This window comes from Syngnathus leptorhynchus, chromosome 9 (assembly GCF_054491065.1).
Source record: "Syngnathus leptorhynchus isolate UIUO chromosome 9, UIUO_Slep, whole genome shotgun sequence".
In the NCBI taxonomy this organism is placed as follows: domain Eukaryota; kingdom Metazoa; phylum Chordata; class Actinopteri; order Syngnathiformes; family Syngnathidae; genus Syngnathus; species Syngnathus leptorhynchus.
In genome coordinates, this window is record NC_141203.1 from 531,452 (window position 1) to 556,522 (window position 25,071).

Here is a 25,071-nt window from a genome sequence, read left to right on the forward strand (position 1 = left end):
CATCCCTCTTCTTGATGCTGCCCGTGCAGCACACCACTGCAAAGAAGAGAGTGCTCGCCACAACAGATTGTAAAACATCTGCAGCAACATATTGCAGACGTTGAAGAATGCCAACCGCCTGGGGAAGTACATCCGGCATTGTCCTTTTTTGCACAAGTCGCAATCTTCAATTCTCATGGGAGTGGTTCCCCTGAGTGTCAAGAAGAATCTGTACCTCCAAATTTAGAACAATTGTCTTCAGTCAATGAAGGGTGGAGTGTTGTCTCAGGGATGAGATACTTCCCCATGTGGAGGAGCTCAATTCTATTGGGTTCTTCTGCACGTATGAGCAAAGGATGGGGCGGACAATTGACAGGTAGATCGGCATTTATTTATTTATTGATGTTTGATAATTGTTTTTCTTACATTTGATGACATTAAAAGTTTTTATCCGAGCCTAAAAAAGCCCAATGCAGCCCAGCCTTATCCCAGACTCTACCTCCAGTGGACCCCAGGTAAATTGAATTTGAGACCCCTGATCTGACCCTCACCTGTGGTCATGAACTGTGGGTCTTACAATACTTAGTACCAAAAACGTAAACGTAATTTTCAAAGAAAGGTTACTTTTTATAGATCAAGATGAATGCATATAAAAAAAATCAAACAAAATCACACAAAATGATTCCATGTAATTGACATTTATTATCATGGATCATCCAAAGCAGTAAAGAAATGAAAAATACAATCAATTCATTCAAACAAAGCCATTATAATTTAAAACACTTCTTTTCTGGCCTTCTTGCCTTTGTTTTTCTGTTCCATTTTCCTCTTCTGTTGCTGTTCCTCCAGTCGTTGCTGCTTCTTTTCCATGTACACTGTTATGTTATCAAAGGTCACCTTGTGCAGATGTTCAAAACGGCTAACTCCCCTTGCGGAAGCTTATAAGACAGAAAACAGCTTGTAAGAATCTTTGCAATTAAATTATAGAGAGGGGTGAAAGAAAAAACTGGCTGTGATTTTGAAGACTGAACCTTTTTTTTCCAAGTACTGGACTATAAATCAATTTTCTTTTTAGTTTGGCCGGGGGTGTGACTTATACTCAGGCTCAACTTATATGTGAAATTATTAACACATTTTAACTTGATCATTAACACATGATTTACTTACGAGTAGAAGATAACACTTCACATGTCATTTTCAGACTAAACCGCATGAGGGCGCTCTAGGCCTGTGGAATAATTGGAACTGCGACTGATGAGTCTGAATCCATCCACTGACTTCCAGATTCAGCGGAGTTGTTTAAGTGACACAGGACGAAGATTTCAATGGACTTAATAATTTGGAGTTACACGGATGGTTCGATAAACTTGTTATTTATGTTGTTATTTGATAAGTATATGGTTTATATACAGTTATATAGGCCCGTGGAATAACATTAAATGAACAACAACTGACGATGAGTCTGACGTCAGTGCCGCTTCCACTGACTTCTGGAGTCAGTCGAGTTGTTTATAAGTGACACGGAGGATGAAGATTTCGATGGATTTAATAATTTGGAGTGACACGGTTGTTCGCTAAAGTTAAATTTCAATAAGTTTACGTTATAGTTATTTGATATATGTCGTTATGGCCCGAATATAAGACAATGATTTTTGCATTGAAAAAGTGCGGGTCGTCTTATATTCGAGGTCTAGACATTATACCCATTGTCAGTTAAAAGTTGCTGTGATTGTGTGCGTCTGACACAAAGTGAATAGATACATTTCATAGTTACTACTGTCTACTGTTGTGCCGTTTGTCCGATCGCAGTTTGCTTCGTGTGCGCGCTGTTTGATTGACAGCTCCGGCACGCTCAAAATCGACTGAGTATGTTGCTGTGATCGTGTGCGTCTTTCACACAAAATAAGTATATACATTTCATTGTTACTACTGTCCGCTGATGTGCCGTTCGTCCGATCGCGGTTTGCTTCATGTGCGCGCCGTTTGATTGACAGCTCCGGCGCCCGCTCCTTTAAGTTTGCCTTGCATCGTACGAGTAGTCGTTACGCAGCGGCACGGCGACTAACAGTCGCCAGCAAATGTATTTTGTTGTCTCGATTGATTAGTTATGTTCGGTGTGTTGCCAAGAGATTTTCATTTGTTTTTTTTTTTGTTTTTTTTTGGGTTTTTTTGCGAAAGTATTCAAAACTGAACCACGTCTTCCCTCCTGTGTTCTGACCGACATCCGGGGGCAAAAAGAGCATAACCATCTGAGCCAACCCCCTATACAGTCCTCAGGCTCCCTAACAATAGCGCTAGCAGTTTGCATTATTTTATTGCAATGATTTTCCTTATTCAGATTTGTTTCAAGACTACAGTTATTGCAATTTGTTGTTTTATCACAGGAGAATGGTTTATTTACATTTCAAAAACCAGAAGCCATTCACTGACAAATGTGATTGCACTTTAATTTACATATTTAAATGTTCAGATATTAAGGTGTGATACAGTTTTTGCATAATTTGAATGAGGTAAAATAACGTGCCTTTTCTCTCAGATATATTGTGATAATCATTTGTTTTAGATGCAATTATTTTCTGTATAAAAATTAAATTTGGTGTTCAAAAAGTCTTTTTTCAAACGTGAGTCTTGAAAAATACTAATACTAAAGTAAGAATTAGGATGGAGACGAGAGTGTCTCTTAGTATAAATTTAAAGACTTTGTGAATCACAAAGGTGAGGTAAATGAGTAGCTTCAATGGTTGATAGTTGAAGAGTAATTGGAGGTGCTTAGTTTTACTAAGGGAAAAGTGCTTCGATATACGGTAATTCCTCGTTTATCGCAGATAATTGGTCCCAAGACCACCCGCGATAGGTGACGATCTGCGATGTAGAGAATATATTGTTACAATATCCATGAAATACTTTTATAAACGTTTATTGTAATTTGTACTTTGAAATGCCTTTTTTTGTATTTTTAAACACTTTTATAAACATTTTAGAGTCAAACTGATTTTCAGAAACATTCTTCTTTATTTAAATCAGAAAATAAAGAAAATAAATAAGAATAGATGTATTGTTGTTTTATCTAATTATTGTTGTGATCAATGTTTGCATCAGGTCCAAACCATTTGTTGAGAAGAGTGAGAAAGGCTTTTAGTGTAGACCCGTATTATGAAAGTCTGGTATATGTTGATGCTATTGGGATACCGAGGGGTGTCCCTAATAACTACAAACTAGTGGATCAAATGCAGGGTGGGAATCTATTTTAAGGATAATTTCTAACAAAAATGATGATCAAATAAATTATATTCACAACAACGTACGTTTGACAGATTTTACAAGGAATGGCTTAAGTGCTATAGTGCTATACATTTGCAATTGACAGCCACTTCACTAATGGCATATCAGAATAGGGTAGCATGAGAATCTGTGGCGAAGCGAGGGGGGTTTGTTCGATGTTTGGGGCAAATTGTTGTACTTATATCCCCAATGATACGACTCCTGATGGGACTTTCATATCGGCACTGGGGGAATTGACCAATGAATTGAAAGCTCCCACATGACGTAAATTCTCATGCTTCTTGTGCTTTGATCCAGACGGATACTGTACATTGAAATGTGGAAGATGACGTGCAAAATTAGATCTGATGTTAGAACGGTAATCAATACATTAACCAGATGGCACAATGAGACACCCGGATGCTGCCCTACGTCAGATTGGTCTAGTAGCTAGGCCTTTACTGCATGTTCGTCTGTTTGTTAGTCATTAAACCAGTTTTCAAACGCACAAATGGACTCAAGTGTATTACGAACAACGTAGATAAAACAAAGTAGATGAGCCAAGTCGAGAGACATACTATTATAACCTTGGTACATGGTGGAAATGTATAAGTGGGGAGAGTTCACATTTTTAGTCACTTGTGCAAAACTATACTGTACAACTGCAAACCTGTGGTCTATAATTAACCTAGGGAACTGGAGTGGTATGCATGCCTGAATGAGTGGGCTTGCTGACTTACCATCAAGAGTCTGCCAGTGAGGCTTGAAGATAGCAGTCACTCTTTTTAGTTCAATGGTGGAAACTTGACACTAGAAGCAAGTGCAAAGAATGGAAGTAGAATTAGAGACCGGCAATGAACCATATTTAACCTCACCGGTTTTATCGATGTTTAACTTTACTATCGCTACCTTACAGGCAGATCACTTTTTTTAAAACAATGATCCTATACGGAACACACAATATTGTTTATTAAAAAGAATTTGTCTGCAAAATTGATCATCTTCAAATGCTGAGGAGAAAAGGTAGTTGAGTGGATCTATGTTTTTGTATGCAATTCCTGTGGAAAATAGTGCTGCATGAAATATTGAAATACACAATTTGGTTTTAGTCAGACTTTCTTGGAATGGAAAAAAAATCCTTAAAATGTATCAACTGTATTTTCCGCACTATAAGGCACACTTAAAAGCCTTTAATTAAATAACTGTTTAATAAAAACAGTGCGCCTAATAATCTGGGGCACCTTATATATGGATCAATTGGTGAATTTCTTGATCCATACTGGTTGTACACAGCGCTCAACCAAAATGTTTTAGTACGACTAGTAAATTACAAGGTCGCATTACTTTCAGCATTACGGCAAACATGGTCAGGGGTGTCACCAAAGTAATAGCGGTAAACAGCCATACTGTGCTTACTCCTAGTCCAACACCACTTGTCTGTATAAAGACGCCAAAATGACACGCATGCCAATATCTGCCAATGGATTGTGGATGCCTGGGCTGATACATCAGTCTCAACTGTGGTCGGAGCTTTAGCGAAGGCAGGAATAATAACTGAACTGCCAGGAAATAGTGTGACACTCACACGGAAAAAGACGAGAAGGAGCCGGGCATAATGAATGCTGCGATTGCCCAAACGTTCAATTCAGACGCGGAAGAGGAAGAATTCGACGGATTCGTGGACGGCATATGTAAATATTCACATTAAAGTTTGAACAACATTGTGTTATTGTACAATGTTTGCATTTATATCGTATATAAGTGTATATAAAGTTTGCCGTATATAAAATTTGAGGGATTTGTGGATGGGGATACGTAAATATGCATATCATTTGAACAAATGTGTTATTGTGCAATTTTTGTATTGTATGACTTATTGTATATAAAGTTTGCCATATGTAAAATTTGACTTAATACCTTGTTAACTGGTTTGACATTCCCTTTAGCACATCTCTATCTCGTGGATGCATAACACAACGCGAGTCAACCCCAGTTTGATGCAGTAGCTTCTATTCTACGTGCCTTTTAATCTGGTGTGCCCAATATATGAAAATATTTTGAAAATAAAACATTCAATGAAGGTGCACCTCATAATCCAGTGCGTTTTACAGCAGAAAATACTGTAATTCATGACAAAACGCATGAATGCATGAAAGGCTATGCACCTTCCAGGAGCATTGTTCAAGCGTGAAGATTTGAAGCAGTGTTTCACAGGAATCCATTAGCACCCAAAGATGGTCTTCTGGATCAAAGGTCATGTCAAGTGGACAGTGTGGCAGGGAAAGCCGGCTGTATGGTACAAGTTTCTTCTCGTTATTCTCCTGGTTCAGCATAAAAAATTGAATTGTCGCCACTCTGAGGAAACAGGACACATCAAACTGAACATGTGATCCGACAAATAATAATCAACATTCTTTGTGCTCCACCAACCAGAGTAAGTCACTTGGATAGTAAAGTTGATATTAAATATTTACACAGCATTGTGTTGGTGGGTTTCTGTGATCAATCACAGACAGGAAGAAACGTTTACTGTATTTTTTGGACTAAAAGTCTCTCCGGAATAAAGGTCGCATTAGCCATAAAATGCACAATAACGTGAAAAAAAAACATATATGTCGCTCCGGAGTATAGGTTTTTGGGGGAAATGTATTTGACAAAATCCCACGCCAAGAACAGACATGAACGAGCAACAACAGGCAAAACGATAGGTATGCTAAGGTGATATAAACACAAACGAAGAGCTGAGAACGGGCCGAACGTAACATTCAGCTATTCTAATAACTATTACATCGATAACACGTTTATAAAACCATCTGTGTCACTACAATTCCTTAAATCCATCGATCGTCCATGTAAACAATGCGCCGCTGACGTCGGACTCGTAAATTGCATTTCTAATTATTCCACAGACCCATATAACGATATATAAAGTATATTTCATATTACAACAATACTATCAAACCATGTGTCACTCCAAATTATTAAATCCATCGATCAAATTCCTTGTCCTCTGTTAGGGTTGAATAGATTAGGTTGATCATATTATGTTGGAATGTAATCAGTGGTGATTGACCTAGATTAGGTTGATCATATTATGTTGGAATGTAATCAGTGGTGATTGACCTAAGCTTGTCCTGTCTTAACAAAGGAGTAGAACAAAGTGCTAAGATCCTTTGCACTGATTGACCAATTGTAGAAGACGCAATCAAAGTTGTTTTGTCTACTCAACATCGTAAAACATCCCCCGCTATGATGTGATCAGAGGCCAGGTGTTTCAACCCCCACCTTGGCCACCACACATGTAAATTGTCACCCCCACCCTTCTTTTCTCAATAAATACTCTCTTGCATGGGTGCAGCGGCAGACTTTGTTCGGACAGTGCTGTGTCAACAGCATCGAACAAATTCTCCACTTGCAGAATTTGTTCGGACATTGTTGTATCTACAATGACGAACAAATTCTCCACGTGCAAGTGTTCAAAGGGCATACTGTCTCCTGTGTTGTTCTTGCACAGTAAGTTAGAGTCGGAACATCTCTAACATCCTCTGTCAACAACGCCGCGCGTACGCCCTGATGTCAGCCTCGTCGTTATTCCACAGATCTAGTATATAACTATATTGTAGCGTTAACAAAGTTGACTTCCAGGCGTGCGGAGGCGTGGACTTCCATCCCCGGAGGTGGCATTTCCAGCCTCGAGGAGGAAGAGAGCTCCATAGAATAGGACCGGGCGTGCGTAAAAGCCATGTCCGAGCCCCATCCACAATCTCCGGACAGCAACCCGGCCGAGCACCAGCCCCCGACTTCCGTCCACGGAGCTGAAAGAGAGCGAATGATGCCGGTCGTACATGGGGCCCTTCGTCATCTTTGTCATCCCGTGATCGAATCTTTGTCCTTTATGTAAACAACCGCGGCGCCGCTGACGTCACTTGAAATTCAAATTACAGCAATCCCTTGCTACATCTCGGTTCGTTTATCGCGGTTTCCCTTTTTTTAGGGGGGAATTTTGAAAATTTGTGAAAAAATTCATATACAAGTCGCTCCTCAGTATAAGTCACCCCCCCCCCCCCTCAAACTAAGAAAAAAAACATCAATGTGACTTTCAACCTGTACGAATACAAAGAAATAAGTAGAGAAATAAAAATTACCTGACTGAGAATGTTTGCAATGAATTTACACCCTCTTATGCTGCTTACACATTTGCCTGTTCTATCGTGTTTTGACGATTCACAATCACGGTCCATTGTCCGCACCGTCGTCTGCAAATCGCCCGCTGAACTGCCTTTACGCCAGTTCGGGTTATTTGGGTATTTGAGGGGCGTTGTGTGGCGGACTTCGGGATCAATTACGACATTTGCAACATTTACATTATTTAGGGCTTTCACCACTGGCCTCCTGATATTTTTTTCCCTTTGGTACCATATTTTATAATTTTTGCTTTGCCTTTGATGGCTTGAATCTTGTCTGACTTATTAGTTGCTCTGCTGGCGCCGTTGTGAGTGGGAGCCTTTTCTAGGAGCCTATTAAGTTGTGCACGTCATCACTATGTCTTATATACCCACTCTGTAGTATGAATGATGCCGGAAAACTATCAATCTATCAATCAATCTATCCATCTAGCTAGCTCTCCTCTATGTTAGGGTTGATAGATTAGTTTGATCCTACGCTTATGTTGGAATGTAACCTGTAATAATTAACCAAACTTGTCCTGTCTTAAAGTGATAAGATCCTTTGAACTGATTGACCAGCTGCAGAGGAAGCAGTCTAGGTTGTTCTATTTATACAACATCGTAAAATACCCCCTGCTATGATTTGACCAGAGGCCTGGGGTTGACCCCCACCCTGTCCACTCTCACCCCCACCCTGCTTTCTCTCAATAAATATTATCTTATAAGAATCCAAAATCTTCGTTCGAACATCGCTGTATTCATAGCGACGAACGACCTCTCCATTTGCAAGTGTTCAAAAGGCATACTGTCTCCCGTGTGGTTCTTGTAAATAAGTTAGAGTGAGCACCACTCTAACACTCTATCTAGCACTACTACAACTAAAATTGCTATATACTACTGCTACTAAGTTCTGCTAAACCTAAAGATGGAAATTTACAAACAAAAATGTGTTAGCACCTCATGGCTCAGCCAGGAGGCTCGACTCGGGCTGCGTCACAACGCCCGGAGGTCGGCTTGTTGGAAAGATCGGGAGTACCGGTTTTCGAGCAAAATTATTAGAAAGTAATTTTGATGAATATTTTTTAGGTTTAATAGGGCAGAAGAATATTTAGTAATTATTTAGACTAGTTATAATATGATTATGCTGATTTGATCGGTTAGTAGGTTTCTATGGGATCTGTGTGATTTGGAATAAGAGACGCCCAAGAAGTGCTCGGGCACGCAGTAATAAACAGTCTTTTTACCTTGTCCATATCCCGTGCCTCATGATATTGACAGTGTTTGACGAAGTAATATTGCCGTTTTATGTGAACCTTCTTGTGTTTTGTATTGATTGAATACTTTTGTTCTGGAATTGACCAAGACGTTCAAATTAAGGAAAACTAAAGGAAACTCAACTGGTCAATAAGTACACCGAACTAATAAGGTAAATGGAATGCACTCATATCGCGCTTTACGTATCTACAACACGTGGTGCCCAAAGCACTGTATAATTCCTCACATTCACCCTTTGACACACACATTCATACGCCAATGGGAGGTTCTGCCAGGTCAACACTGGGAGCAAATGGGAGGCTGCTGTACTGCTTACAGTTTCTGTAAAACATGCTCGGCTAAACATCATCTACGCAATCTACGTAGATCAATTTTAGTGTGTGAGTGAAAAACCTGCGGCAAGATGTTATAATGCAGGAAAAGTCTCACACGGTCCATCTGCCTTAGGCGACCATAATGTCATCAATAACAACAGTCAAGACAAAAACTGCTCGTGATTGTTCAGCCGTCATAGTCATCACATTTGACATGTCTGATGTTAGGGTTGAATAGATTAGGGTGATCATATTATGTTGGAATGTAATCAGTGGTGATTGACCTAGATTAGGGTGATCATATTATGTTGGAATGTAATCAGTGGTGATTGACCTAAGCTTGTCCTGTCTTAACAAAGGAGCAGAACAAAGTGCTAAGATCCTTTGCACTGATTGACCAATTGTAGAAGACGCAATCAAAGTTGTTTTGTCTACTCAACATTGTAAAACATCCCCCGCTATGATGTGATCAGAGGCCAGGTGTTTCAACCCCCACCTTGGCCACCACACATGTAAATTGTCACCCCCACCCTTCTTTTCTCAATAAATACTCTCTTGCATGGGTGCAGCGGCAGACTTGGTTCGGACAGTGCTGTGTCAACAGCAACGAACAAGTTCTCCACTTGCAGAATTTGTTCGGACATTGTTGTATCTACAATGACGAACAAATTCTCCACGTGCAAGTGTTCAAAGGGCATACTGTCTCCTGTGTTGTTCTTGCACAGTAAGTTAGAGTCGGAACATCTCTAACATCTGATATGTTGTATTTGCACTTGTGCTATGGTAGAAGATAAAAATCTTGATACAACAGACTTCAAACACGGGATAACACAGGTTGTAAATAAGCACATCAACACAAGCACAAAAAGCACAGGAGTCACACAATTCAACAGCAGTTGCCACCAGTTGCCAGAGAATAGCCACGAAAAGAAATCCCATTGATGTGGGACTTTGTCTTTTGACATGGCCTGCTGTAAGTTCTTCAGTGAATTCATGGCGTCGTTGATGTGCGTGTCATTTTCTCCTGGTATGTATGTGCAACAGGAGGTCCCAATAATGTGGCACACACCACCTTGCGCTGCAGTCATCAAGTCCAGAACCATCCTGTTTTGTAAGACCATTAGCCTAATAGCCTGAATCTCTCTGTTTTGACCATCATTGACCTGCAGCGAGAGATTCACAAACGATTGGAAACGATAGTTCAGTGTCTCGATGTATGGCTCCTTGTTTTCCGACTCCGATCCAAGGAAAAAGCGCATGAACAACTTTGTCTCCGCCGGACCATATTTTATGATCGTCTGGCACGTTCGCACCCCAGACAGGGTCATGAGGGTCAAAGGTTGCAACAGCCCTGCGTCGACGTCCAGAAGAGTTGTGTGCTGTCAGCTGATGATGTTGTATCCTGTAGGTGTGGTCTGTCACCCACACTGGAGCCTACAGTCCTGTCCAGTTGGCGGGCTGCATCGGATAAACCTTGTGACCACAAAGCCACCAGCCATTCTGTATGAAGTAGGTCCCGTTTGATGGTGCTGCCATATCGGTGGAAGATCCCTCACCACTCAAAATGGCTCTCTTATCCTGACACTCAGCGGTGATGTCCAAAGCTCCTGGAGAGCAGTCGTCGTTGATGCATTTGTGGGTCTCGTTTCCTTGGATGTAACATGTGTAGTTCACTCCAGCTGGTCTCTCTGTGTAGGCCACTTGCGGCAATGTTCGTCCTTTAACAGTCACATTGAGATTTGTCCAGAAAAGCTGATCACAGGTACCGTCTGCAAGTCCAGGGCGGAAAGGGTCGGCATCACTGACTGTGACAGCACGGTGTTGATATCCAATTCCTCCTATGGATGCCATACATTTTGCTTCAGTGACATTCATTGCTCTCGCCTCCAAGTGAACTTGCGTGGAGGAAGGAGGGAGTTTGGAACACACATAGCATCCCTCCTGTGTGTGAGCTCTCACACTGAACTTCACATATCGGTACCAAGCGTTGGTTTCGTATGGGTTTCTGGGGTCCCATGACCAGTCCTCGAAATTCTCATCATGTGACCATCTTCTTCCACGAATGACACTGTCCATTGGTCCATTCAGATGAGCCCACAAACCACAGCACACTCCAACCACAGCGCAGCATAGAATCCACCTGGCATATGGAATTCCGTTGCTACTAGGATGGCAGAGACACCGGGACATCTCCTCGCCTAGCAGAGTGGGGATCGCTGAATTCTTCACCAACGTTGAGACGTTCCACCCTAAATGATGAAACCCCTTTGAAGTCGGACTTCCCCACCACTCCGAATGAGGAGTCCAGCACTCTCTGCAACTTGCAGTGGCTGAGGTGAATCCAGCTGGGCCGTTCAGCAATCTTTACTGCAGTGGGGGTAGTCAGCAAGACTTGGAATGGTCCCACCCACCGCGGGCTGGCCCAGTTCTTTCTTTTGATGACCTTGATGTAGACCCAGTCTCCTGGCTTAATGAGGTTGTCAACCTGTGGGGAAAGAAGACCAGGCGGCAGTAAATTTGCATTTAACACATCTTTCATTTTGAGCGTTCTGATCATGTAATCTGCCAAGGTCTGTTCTTCATCTGCTTTTTGCAAATCTGCAGGGAACACAGGTAGTCTATATGGTCTCCCATGTATAATTTCAAAAGGCGTTAGCCCTTCTGAATTGGGGGTGATTCTCATATAGTTTCACCAAGTCTAGGCACTCTGGCCAGGCTCTGCCTGTTGATTCCATGCATTTTTTCAACCTGCTTTTGATAGTAGCGTTTGCTCGTTCAACCAGGCCTGCACTGGATGGGTGCCAAGCACAGTGGTTTTTTAACGTTATCCCAAGGTGTACAGCCATGTTTTGTACAACTTGGTTCACAAAGTGTGGACCATTGTCACTGTAAATGATCTGCGGGATGCCATGAACCGGTATGACTGTTTTGCAAATGGCTTTTGCCACTGTTAGGGCATCTGCTCGTTTAGATGGAACTATTTCAACCTATTTGGAAAATGCATCAATCATCACTAGGCAGTATTTGTGAGGTCCACTTTGTGTGAGTTCAATAAAATCCATGTGCATGATTTGGAATGGGTAAGACGGTTTTGGAAAGGAGCCTCTCTTAGGTCTCATGTTTCCTTGTGGATTATGTTTCACACAAACAGGACATGCTTTACAATTTTTTTTTAAGTAAGCATCTAAACCAAAGGTAGTGAATTGTTGATGTATGATGGACCTCATCCTTCCTGTCAACACATGGCAAGGCCCATGTGTCGCAATTGCTGCTGCCTTAAAAAGTGATTTTGGTAAAACAGGTTTGTCATTGATGCGGTGGATATTATCTCTATCCACAACTGCACCTTTTGTCGTCCACATTCGTTTTTCCACCATTGGAGCATTGCCCTGCATGTCTGTCATTATAGTTTTATCCATGAGTTGCGTGTCCTCTGAATCAATTAAAAAAATGTCATGGCCATGTTTCCCTGCTGCTGCTTCTTTAGCGATTTTGTCTGCAAATCTGTTTCCATTTGAGACTTCATCTGTGCCTGTGGTGTGAGCAGCACATTTACACACAGCAAGTTTAGCAGGTAAACGGATGGCCTGCAACAAGTCTTTTAACAAGGAGGCATGGGTAACCGGCTTACCGGTTGATGTTGTCATCCCCCTGCGCTCCCATTGTTTTGCAAAATAGAACAGAGTAGAAAACGCATACTGACTGTCTGTGTATACAGTGACTTCCTTTTCTTTTGCTAATTGACAAGCTCTTGTCAGTGCAATCAGCTCAGCAGCCTGCGCTGACCGATTGCATGGAAGCTTCTCTGCTTCAATAATCTGGTTTGGCAACTTCACAATTGCATAACTACTTTGATTATTCCCTTTAGGATCCTTTGAACGTGATCCATCCACAAACCACTTTTCCCCTTTATCAAGTGGAGTGTCACTTATATCTTGTCTGGGTAGCTGTAGATGTTCTGTAGCATCTAAACAATTATGTGGGGTTCCATCCCCTGGCAACGGGATCAATGTTGCTGGATTTAGGACTGTGCACCTTTTTATCATAATATGCGGTTGTGACAGAAGTGTAGCAGTGTAGGATAGGTGTCTGGCGGGTGACAAAAAGTTCATTTTTCTTTGCAGTAGCAACACATCTACAGCATGTGGAACCAGCAAGTCAATTTTGTGGAAAAGGATCACATCTGCGGATAGTGTCACTGCAAGCGCTGCTGCGCATACTGCTTGGACACAGTCTGGTAACGATTGAGCCACTGGATCCAATTTTTTTGAATAAAATGCAATTGGTCTTAGTTTACTGCCATGACTCTGCGGCAACACTGAGGTCATAAAACCATTCCTGCAGTCTACCGTTTGCACAAACGTTTTATTGTAGTCTGGTAAGACAAGGGTTGTAGTTTCCATCAAAGCCTGTTTCAGTACTACCAAAGCATCTTCCGCTACTGGTGTCCATATTATTTTTTCTGTCATTGCCATGGGGACTCCATGCACAATATTCAGCAGTGGTTGCGTCTTTTCTGCATAATGTGGGATTCATGCTCTGCAGTAATTGCAGAGCCCCAAAAATGACATCATTTGTTTTTTTGTCTCAGGTTTTGGTGCATCTGCAATGATTTGTTTTCTGGTTTTTTGTATCTGTCTTCCAGCAGCTGACAACGTGTGACCTAAATAGTTCACTTCCTGTTTGACCCATTGTAGTTTATTTTTGCTTACTTTATTCCCTGTTTTACATAGATAGTGTAACAAAGCTAAGGAGTCTTCCTTGCAAGGAGCTTCAGTTTCAGAGGCTATCAAGAGATCATCTACATAAACTAGAAGTTGGCTTTTGTTTGAAATTTGAAAATCAGCCAAACATGCCATGATAGCTTGAATGAAAATAGTTGGACTATCAGCAAATCCCTGCGGCAATCTGGTGTACGTATAACTTTGTCCTTTAAAGGTAAACGCAAACCAAAACTGTGAGTCTGGGTGGATTGGCACTGAGAAAAATGCATTGCTAAGATCAATCACTGTGAAAAACTTCTGGTTTGGTTTCAAAGTGTTCAGAAGTGTGTGCGGGTCAGGCACATTAGGTGCTCTTGTTTGTATTGCCTCATTTACTGCTCGTAAATCTTGTATCATTCGCCAATCAATTTTATTGGCCTTTTGGACTGGAAAAATAGGAGTGTTGCAAGGAGAATCTGAGCACTTCCTAATGATCCCTCCTGACAAAAGGTCTTTTATAACAGGGGCAATCCCATTTATTGCCTCCTGTTTTAAAGGATATTGCTTAACTCTTGGACGCCACTCTGATCTTGGTTTGATCTGTACTGGGGGGATGGACTTTAAAAGTCCTACATCAGATGGGCCCTTTGTCCATAGTTCTTCAGGAAGCTCAGCCAATTCCCCCTCCTCCATCTCAGTCAAACAAACATTAACTAATCAGGGAAGCGCATAAGCGCATGCCCTTCCATGAGCCACTTCACACACAGTTTGCTTCCACATGTCACAACTGGTACTGTAGCTCCACCCATCACCTTTGTCCTCATAATCAGTGATAGATTCGGCAAGTTTAATTCGGCAACCCACATCTGCCCATGTTATACTTTGAGGTTTAAACAATGAAATGTGGGGTACAGCCAACAACCTGTATTTGTCTTTCTGAGGAGCGGGCAGGAGCACAGCAGCAGCTGCAAATGACCTGCGATCAGTGTACAGAGCAGTGATTGTTAAGGTTACTTCTGTGTCACTGAGAAAACTTTCAATATATTCATCTTGTGGATCAGTGAGAATATTCATGGTGACATGTAATTGATTACAAGTAATTTCTGATTCAGGTCGTGACAATTGCTTTCGGGCTTCACTCAGTAAACTGTTTGGTAGCTTGGGATTCTGTTCAACAGAGATGTCATACGAACAGCAAATTTGTTCACCTGCTTGTGCAGCGTATAAATCAACATCTCTCACTCTACATGCTCGCATGCCACCCTTTACTGGAATTATTGCAATTCCCAATCTAGTCATCAGATCTCCACCCAGCAGGTTTATGGGGCATTTTGGGGATAGGACAATCGAGACTGAAGCCATGTTCCCAGTTTCATCATCCCTTACTTCAACTGGGTTGGAGATACTCTCCTTGTGTACCTGCCCATCAGCAGATTTCACCCAAATAGTATTTTGGGAGGCCTTTAGATTAGGGACTTTAGTTTTTATTACGGTTTTACAAGCCCCGGTATCACACAAAAACTCTACGTCACTTCCTCCAATGTTTAAGGTAACATGTGGTTTTTCTTTTAATGTACTCAAAATGTCCCATGCTGTATGGACATCTACTATTTCTTCCTCTGTAGGAGCACAAAAGATCAAAGGGGAGGAATCTAGTCATGCTGAGAATTTGGCTTTACCTCTGCCCCTTCCTCCACCCTTTGATTGGTCTTGTTTTGCATATCGACACACTCTCGCAAAGTGTCCTCGTTTCCCACAGTTCCAACAGTTGTCAGAATCTGATGGGGGTTTTGAATTGTATGGTGGCCTTCGACCCTGTTGACCTCTTCCTCTGCCCCGTTGGGAGCCTCGGAAGAAGACTGTTTTATCTTCATCTAGCTCCTCATCATCATCGTCAAGATGAAAAACATTAGAACTTTTGCCTTTTTTGATCACTTTTTCAGCATGTCTGGCATGTCTGGCATGTTGCCATGGTTGTTGTAACGCTAGCAGTGTCCACTTCCACCATGTGTTTCCTCACCCAATTGCCAATTTCAGGGCGGAAACCAGTGAGGAGTGCATTTTTAAGCTGTTGCTGATAAGCACTCTCAGCTGCATCATTGAATGGGATGCCACTATGCACCCTAAATTCTTTTTCAAATCTCAAGCGAAAATCATCAGTATCTTCTCCAGGCTTCTGTTTTATTCCTGCTAAATGACCATAATTCGCTCGTCTTTGAAATATAGTTCGCACTCTTTGCACAAGATCATTCCATTGTGCTGCATACTCCCCTCTCAATTGATTTCCCTCAACAGGATAGGGGAAAGGCCCTTGGTTATTTCTACCTGTATAATTTCCTCTAACCTTGGCCCAGTCTTTTCCCAAAGAAGACATTGCAGCTTCTCCTGCCTCATGCCCATTCAGTCTATAGGAATGTATGATTCCACCCATGTCTTCTGCCCATTTATCTGGGTCTTCTGCAACAGGGGTAACCCCTTCAACTGCTTTTCTTGCCTCTTCCAAAGTCCATGGTCGGAAAACATATGTATGTAGAGGGTAGCCTTCCCCTACAATAGGGTTTGGCACCTGTATCATTGGGCACACACCAACATTGTCTAAAGTTTGAGAAAATCTAGCAGCATTGGTCATAGTTCTTGTTTGCACAGGACTTCTAATTACGTGACCCTGACCTTTTTTGCTATTGTATGGGGGAGGGTGCAGGTCTGTTAAACTTGGATATAAGTTTTGCACAGGAGCGGAAAGCTCTTCTTGCTCCTCTGCTTGAGCTGCGGCTTGAGCTGCGGCTTGAGCTGCGGCTAAGACAGTGCGCGTGGGCACTGTAGCCTCATTGTCTTCCGGCCTGACAAACATACTTGCGGCCTCATCACTTTTCACCTTTATATTTTTTGTCTTTTGAATTTGTTCTCTTCTCTCTTGTGAAGCTTTCAACCACACTCTAGCACATTGCAATTCTCCCTCTTTTCTTTCCTTTCTCAGTACTTTTGTCTTCCTAGCCACACTCTCCTCCAAAACATCAACCACTATTTTCCACATTTCAACTTTCAACTTCCCTTCTACTCCATACTTTTTCTTCCACTTTGGCATGTATCGCATACAATTAAGAAATCTACTCGCCATGTACTTCTCATCTCCTTCAAGAGCTAGAGATTTACTGTTTTTATTTCCCATCTTAACCTGTTTTTTTTTTTTCTTTTTTAGATTTTTCCAATTTTTTTTATCTTCCAATTTTTTTTATTTTCCAATTTTTGTTTTTCTTTTTTGAGGATCCTCAATGCAGGATTAAATTGACCGTTCAACAACAATTGCCTCTTAGTCAAATTATCCTACCAGTCACACACTCAACCACACAATTTAGCGCTTTTTAACTTTTAGGCCTATCTCGGATGGGTGCAAAAACCCTTCCAAACAGCTAGGAAAAAACGGACAAAAAAGAACCTACGCCCTTCTCCAATTAGAAAAAGAAGCTCTGTCTTTTTTAACCCGTTCCATCCACTGGGTCTAGAACCCCAGCTGTTTCTTAGCCTGGACAAACCAAACCGTAAACCTCATAGCTCGGACAAACCAAAGCCGTACATCTCATAGCCCGGACAAACCAAAGCCGTATATCTTGTGCACCTTTAACTTTTTACGCGTTTCACAACAACACAATCACACAATTTTAGGGCTTTGACTTACTTGTCCCCTGGTTCTTTGCACTGCCGGATCCCGTCAATCCGCCGCTGTCAGACGAAGGCAGACCTAAGATGCTGGCCCAGCGAAGAATTCACTCCCCAGGACTTTCTTAACCAGGTCCACCTAATAGACGCTGGCCCGGCGACGGAAAGCAGCACGTCGTCCTCAGTCGGTCAGCAACGGGTATGTTTGGGATCCGGGTCACGGCACCAAAATGTTAGGGATGTTCTGACTCTAACATATTTTGCAAGAACCACACGAGAGACAGTATGCCCTTTGAACACTTGCAAGTGGAGAATTTGTTCGTTACTGTAGATACAGCAATGTCCGAACAAAGTCTGCCGTTGAAGTCATGCAAGAGTGTATTTATTGAGAGAAGAAGGGTGGGGGTGAGAGTGACAAAGGTGGGGGTGACAATTTACATGTGTGGTGGTCACCTCAGACAATGGTTAACCACTTCAGAGGGTCCCAGTTTATTGTTTTACGAGGTCGTGGAAATAAAACCTAGTGGAGCCTTCCAGATGACTAACTAAACAACACACCATTTGGAAAGTGGCAACAACTAAATGGTTAAACTTTTCAGAGTCAAAAAAAAGGTTAAAACAAAGTTCATCATTCTAGTCTACATCCCAACATAATCATACGATCAAGATAGTTCATAAACCCTAACATCTTCAGTGCGACTTGAAAAAGAAGCCAACAGTGCAGCTTTCAGGGCACAAGCGCCTGCTTTAAAGGGAAAAACAAGTGTTAGAAATGAAAGAGGCTGAATGAAATGAAAGCTGCAAATAAGATTAGAAATTGAAACTGCTCTTGCAGTATCTACTACCAAAGTAAAACTGTATGATAAATCTGAAATCCGACTGTCTCAAGTGAGTGGGGCTAAGGCAGTACCAACGCATCTTATTGATTACAATACTGGGGATGGATATGGCAATTTTCAAAACATTTCAGCCACACCAGAATTCACTGAGTTTAAAGCCATCCACTGAAAGACCTACATACCATTACGTAGTTACCAGTTATCTAGGCGTGTTGACCGGCGCCATACTGAAACAACCCATAGATCTACATCCGCCACAGAGAGCTACGCCACTGTCACCGCCTCGAGCAGGGGTAGCCAACCAGTCAGAGACCAAGAGTCCCATTTTTTTTTTTTACTGCGTTACCGCAAAGAGCCACACCACCGCATGTGCGTTTGACAAAAATACCATATTGAACTCAAGCAAAGTGAACATGCAGCGTTTGACGAATATACCAAATTGAACTCAAGCGATACGAATATGCACAAAAAAAACCCAATATGAACATAAAGGAGCCGCATGAAACCAGGCAAGGAGCCGCATGCCACAGCTGGCCTGGAGCTACCCTGCAATTGCCCAATACTATGCTGGAACCACCCAGAACTATGCTGCAGCCACCTATAGTACCCAGAGGTACTAAATACCAAGACACTGCTACTAGTGTGCTTAATGCTATACTACAGCCATCCAGAGCTATGCTGCGGCCGCCTAAAGTACCCAGAGGTATGTCATACAAAGACACTGCTACTCGTGTGTGTAATGTTACGCTGCAGCCCCCCAGAGGTATGCTCCAGTCACCTACCCAGAGGCACTCATGAGATGCATCATATGGTGCAAAAACGGACAGACATTAGAGAGATGCTTCCAAAAAAAATAACAATAGCTGTTCCGCCTACCTCAAAGAGACGTGCCAGTGTTCCAGGGTGAGCCGCTGCAGTACAGGTCGTTTATGAGAGCCTTCCCTCATGCCAGTGACTCAAGAGCAGACATCGATGCTGACAAGCTGTATGTCTTAAATCAGTATACCAGAGATGAACCTCGCAACTTGGTGAGGAGCTGTCAGCATATGCCTGAGCAACGCGGCTACTCTAAGGCGTTGAAGCTGCTTCAAGAAAAGTATGGACATGAGCTGTAAGTGGCTACGGTGCTAGTTGAGAAGGTAACCAAGTGGCTTCAGATTAAGGCTGAGAATGGGAAATGTCTGAGTGCATTCTGTGTTCCTGATGACCTGTTGTAATGCCATGGAAGATCTGGATTATATGGAAGAGATGGATAATCCTACTGTCACGAGAGCTATCATTTCGAAGCTGCCGTTCAAGTGGCAAGAACAATGGCGAGTTCATGCGTATGACATCCAGGAGAAGCACAACAAATGAGCAAGATTCATTGAACTGGTGAGCTTTGTGGAACGTCAAGCAAAGATTGTGTCTGACCCACAGATAATGTCACAAAGAAGCCACAGAAAGGAAACAGATTAAAGGCAGAAAAACAAAAAAGTAGTTTAGCTACTAAAGTTGACCAAGTTAGTGGAAGTGAGTCAAGCAACACAAAGTTAAAGTCATGTGTCACTCCACAATGCCTTTACACTATGTCAATGACTCTGACATCTGTTGCCAGCAGTCAAGCTGAACAAAGAACTCACAGCTTTGTGTGCTAGTGAAGGATTTCGTTTAAAGACTAGCAACAGCCATCGTCTATCACTGACCACGACAAAAGAACGAAAGACATCAGATACCTGGACTCGATTCGAGTTCTGAGTCTGATGCATTCAAGTTCTGAATCAACGTCAAAGACAAACCTGTCACGAGAAGAGGAATTCTCTTGATCACAAGTTCCATTTCCGGCCCGCACGGATTCCTCGCTCCGGCAATTATTCTTCCTGGATTGATATTACAGCAGCTGTACAAGGAGGAACTTGCTCAGGATGAGAAGATCCTACAACTAGGTCAAAAGTGGAACATTGGCTGACGAAACTAATCCAGCTGTCATCTACGGGTATATCAAGATGCATGAGACCAGTGGATTTTGGGCCTGTCACAACAGCACAGCTCCACCATTTTCCTGATAGAAATGAAAGTGGGTACAAAACTATCTCTTACCGACGCTTGACTGGGGAAGATGATTGATGAGCATGATTGTGTCTTTATGAATGGCACATCCAGCATAACTCCAATCAAGGAGACCACTATCCCATGCATTGAGCTGACAGCAGCGATGGTTGCTGTGATGACAGACAAGATGCTGAGACGTGAGCTCCAGATTGATCTGCTCAATTCATTGTTTTGAACTGAGAGCACAACCACGCTAAAGTATACATTGAGAATGAGAAGCTTCACTTTGAGACATTTGTTGCGAATCACATCGTTGTAATCTGAGGGATAAGGATACCTCAGCAATGGAGATATGTTGACAACTAATCCCACTGATTGTGCATCCCGAGGGCTTGCACCAACCACGTTTATGAAGAACACATGCTGGATCCAGGGTCCAACATTTCTGAAAGAACTAGACCACGACTGGCCAAAAATCCTGGACAAAACGGAAAGTGATGGAGATGACAATGAGTGAAACACACTGCTACAGTTTATCGCACAAATGGAGCTGAAGATGTTCATCCAGTGAACAAACTGTTCAACCACTATTCAAGCGGGTACCGTTTGAAGAGAGCTGTGGCTTGAGTTCTTAAGCTCAAAGATCTGCTTCTGCAACACTAGAAAAAACAAAAAACAGAAACACAGACAATGATAACCACAATACTTACCTTGGAACATCTAACACCAGCGAAAACAAAGATCATCAAGTCATTTGCGGAAACTCGATCCAGAACTTCATTTTATTTTATTTGTTTATTTGACAGGAACAATGTATATCAATGAACATTTCTGTTCATGCACCAGAATTAGCCAAGGGGCTATTCTTCATCTAAAGTCCCTGAGGCTCAGACAGAGCTGGGTTCTGAACGATCCGCTCTACTGCCTGAGCCACGGCTACCACAGGGTGTGCTGAGAGCCGGAGGTCGTCTCTCTGCTGCTGCTATGAATGCCCAAGCATCCAACAATCTTTCCGAAGGACCTATATCTCACTACATTGATCTTGAGAGACACTCACAAAAGGATTGGAAACTGCAGAAGACTTTACGTGCTCTCCCGGTTCCAACAAAAAATTTGGATACCCTCTGCCAACTCAGTAGTGAGATACTTTCTGTCAAGGTGTGTGGTCTGCAGAAAAGTTAAAGGGTTAAACCTTCAGATTAGAAGATGGCAGATTTGCCAGAAGACAGACTTCTGCTTGACAACCCTCCTTTCATTAACTTAGGGGTCGACTACTTTGGGCCATTTGATGTAAGACAAGGCCGCAGTTCAGTTAAAAGATACAGTGTGCTGTTTACCTGTCTCACAAAGAGAGCAGTGCACATAGGGATTGCACACACATTGGACATTGATTCTTGTCTGAATGCCATCCCACGCTTTGTGTGCAGAAGAGGACAGGTGTCAATCATTCTCAAATAATAGCACAAACCTAGTGGCCGCTGGGTGTGAGCTTCGTACAGCAATTTAAGAGTGGAATCACTCCAAGATATCACATTCCCTGATGCAAAGAATAATTCAGTGAGGACTCAACCCACCCTCTGGTTCTCACTTCGGGGGAATTTGGAAAGGCAGATTAGATCTGTCAGAGAGGTTCTCTAGTCTGTGCTCAATCAACAGTTGGTGATGAATGTTTGCTGACACTGATGTATGAAGTTGAGTTAGATTTGAACAATCGAACACTGGCTACATCTACAGACCATCCAAGAGATCCTGAGCTGTTAACCACTAACTACTTGCTACTAATGAAGAAGCAATTATTTCTTCCCCCAGGACTGTTCCAGAAGGAGGACATATTCTTCCCGTCAGTGGAGGCAAGTGCAATATCTACTGACTTGTTTTGGAAGCAGTTGGCGCGCGAGTATCTACCCATGGTGCAGGAGCAACAGAAATGGAACAGCATCAAGAACAACTTAAGTACCGGGGACATCGTCATGATCGCCGACGATGTTGCATCACGAAGCTCGTGGGTACTGGGTTGAGTTAGATGGGTGATTCCAGAAGTCAAGGGACTTGTGCGGTGCATGGTAAAGGGAAATGTGCTTTCAGCAGTTTGCAAACATATTTTTTAAGGTTGTGTTAAACTTATAATCATATCAATATAATATCTGGTATTGGAGTGCTCGTGTGGATTGGTGGGGGGTGAAGAATGTGCAGGCACACTGCATGAACTTGTCTTCTTCGAAGTGTTGTGGAACAGGCCCAGACAGGGAGTACCGAACAAAGGGAGTACGGGACGAAGGGAGTACCGGACGATAAACACCTCAAGGTCGGTGAGGAACGAGAACAAAGAATAACACCACGTCCAGGTGGTCGGGCTTCAAGAGGAAAAAACCCAACCGCCTGACCACAGTGATAACACCTCGACGGGGAGGAGATGGCCATCGACCAATCATCACACAATGTTGTGCATGTTTTAATATTCATATTGTGTTTCTTTAAATGTGGGCAACCCGGAACAATGTGTTATCTTTTGGTGGTCACAAAAACGCACGGGTTTTAGTGTGAGGGACCCGGGACCCAGGCCCGTATTAGTGCGCCTTTTTTAGGAATAAACAATTGGTTAATTTGGTCTGATTGATCTACTGGTCTTCTCTTTGACGGAACGAACTCGCAAAATTGTTAGGTGCGCCAGTGTGTGGATTGGGACATAGCAACTCGTGTTAAGTGTTGATCGCAATTTGGAGTCAGATCAATAGCTAAAATCCGTAGCCTAACAATGGTCAAGACAAAGACCAACAACTTAGACCCGTTGACAAACACTGCCTTATTCATATAACAGACACAAAAAAGGGGTAAAGAAGAATGTAAAGAGAAAGCGAGAAGAAATAAGAATATTTTATTTTTCTGAAGGTTATCTCTGTAAATGATGAGACTTTAGTTGATAGGTAATGCCTAATGTATTATTTGTGTCGTTCTATAGTTAGTTTTGAGTAATTGTCAGCCTTCAATTAGGGTTGTTAAACATATACAATTAAATGTTATACCTTTCTCCATTCTTTAGGAAGAGATTACCAAGTTTCACCTTTTTTTCTTCTTCCTTTTTTGACGAGAAAACAGAAAATTACCGTTTGTGTGAAAAGGCCACTTCAAGCTTTGACTTCACCGCTAATATTTTTTTGCTTTTGCAAAAAGCATTGAACAACGTACCGTAATTTTCGGACTATAAGTCACGTTTTTTTTTCATAGTTTGGGTGGGGGGGGGGGGGGGGGGCGACTTATACTCAGGAGCGACTTGTGGTTTTTTTTTTCCCAAAAATTTACTTGATCATTAACACATTACTTACTAGTACAGTTGATCACCTCACATATTATTTTTAATACACTGAAAAAACGAATAAAGCAGATTCGTCAGATCAATAGCTAAAATCCGTAGCCTAACAATGGTCAAGACAAAGACCAACAACTTAGACCCGTTGACAAACACTGCCTTATTCATATAACAGACACAAAAAAGGGGTAAAGAAGAATGTAAAGAGAAAGCGAGAAGAAATAAGAATATTTTATTTTTCTGAAGGTTATCTCTGTAAATGATGAGACTTTAGTTGATAGGTAATGCCTAATGTATTATTTGTGTCGTTCTATAGTTAGTTTTGAGTAATTGTCAGCCTTCAATTAGGGTTGTTAAACATATACAATTAAATGTTATACCTTTCTCCATTCTTTAGGAAGAGATTACCAAGTTTCACCTTTTTTTCTTCTTCCTTTTTTGACGAGAAAACAGAAAATTACCGTTTGTGTGAAAAGGCCACTTCAAGCTTTGACTTCACCGCTAATATTTTTTTGCTTTTGCAAAAAGCATTGAACAACGTACCGTAATTTTCGGACTATAAGTCACGTTTTTTTTTCATAGTTTGGGTGGGGGGGGGGGGGGGGGGGGGGCGACTTATACTCAGGAGCGACTTGTGTTTTTTTTTTTCCCAAAAATTTACTTGATCATTAACACATTACTTACTAGTACAGTTGATCACCTCACATATTATTTTTAATACACTGAAAAAACGAATAAAGCAATTCACACTTTAAAGCACAATATTCAAGTTCATGAAACAAATCAACAAAACAAAAAAAAACAACTGAAAAAGAAATATAGTTATTTTCAAACTAAACTGAAAGAGGGTGATTTAAATTTCACCATTGGCCGTGACGCAACAACTGGGAGGGGAAAGCGCTGTTTTTTAAAGTTTTTAAAAAGCACAGGTCTGGTGAAGAGAATTTAGTGTGGTGATGTTAAAAAAAAAAAAAAAAAAAAAAACAGTAGGGGCAGCAATGCAATTTAGGATGGAAGCTCTGCTTGTGATGGACAGCATGCGAGCACATATCACGCCAGACATGCAAATCACGAGTCCGACGGCGTGCCTACGCGGGATTGTTTACACGATCGATGGTCGATGTATTTTATGATTTGGAGTGACAGATGGTTTGGTAATATTGTTGCTATATGATAGTTATTTGAAATATACTTTATATATCGTTATATGGGTCTGTGGAATAATTAGACATGCAAATCACAAGTCCGACGGCGCGCGTACGCGGCATTGTTTACACGATCAATGATCGGTGGATTTTATGATTTGGAGTGACAGATGGTTTGGTAATATTGTCGCTATATGATAGTTATTTGAAATATACTTTGTATATCGCTATATGGGTCTGTGGAATAATTAGACATGCAAATCACGAGTCCGACGGCGCGCGTACGCGGCATTGTTTACACGATCGATGATCGATGTATTTTATGATTTGGAGTGACAGGTGGTTTGGTAATATTGTTGCTATATGATAGTTATTTGAAATATACTTTATATAT

The 25,071-nt window shown here is 41.8% G+C and overlaps 1 protein-coding gene across 6 annotated transcripts in view; it reads right to left on the reverse strand.

Annotated features, from left to right (window-relative positions):
- Nucleotide 1: 1 nt before the first annotated feature.
- Nucleotides 2-25,071, reverse strand: part of wdr4 (WD repeat domain 4) — a 64,649-nt gene continuing 39,579 nt past the window's right edge. The window contains exons 9-11 of one of the 6 annotated variants that reach the window (XM_085920561.1): nucleotides 5,406-5,595; nucleotides 3,981-4,050; nucleotides 2-917 (exon numbers count right to left, since the gene is read on the reverse strand). In XM_085920561.1, coding sequence (XP_085776687.1) covers nucleotides 754-917; nucleotides 3,981-4,050; nucleotides 5,406-5,595 — 424 coding nt within the window. In that variant the 3' untranslated portion in view covers nucleotides 2-753. Of the gene's footprint in view, nucleotides 918-3,980; nucleotides 4,051-5,405; nucleotides 5,596-23,248; nucleotides 23,302-23,524; nucleotides 23,966-25,071 lie in introns of those variants that run through there. The other 5 variants (XM_085920562.1, XM_085920559.1, XM_085920560.1 and 2 more) reach the window with 5 other exon arrangements.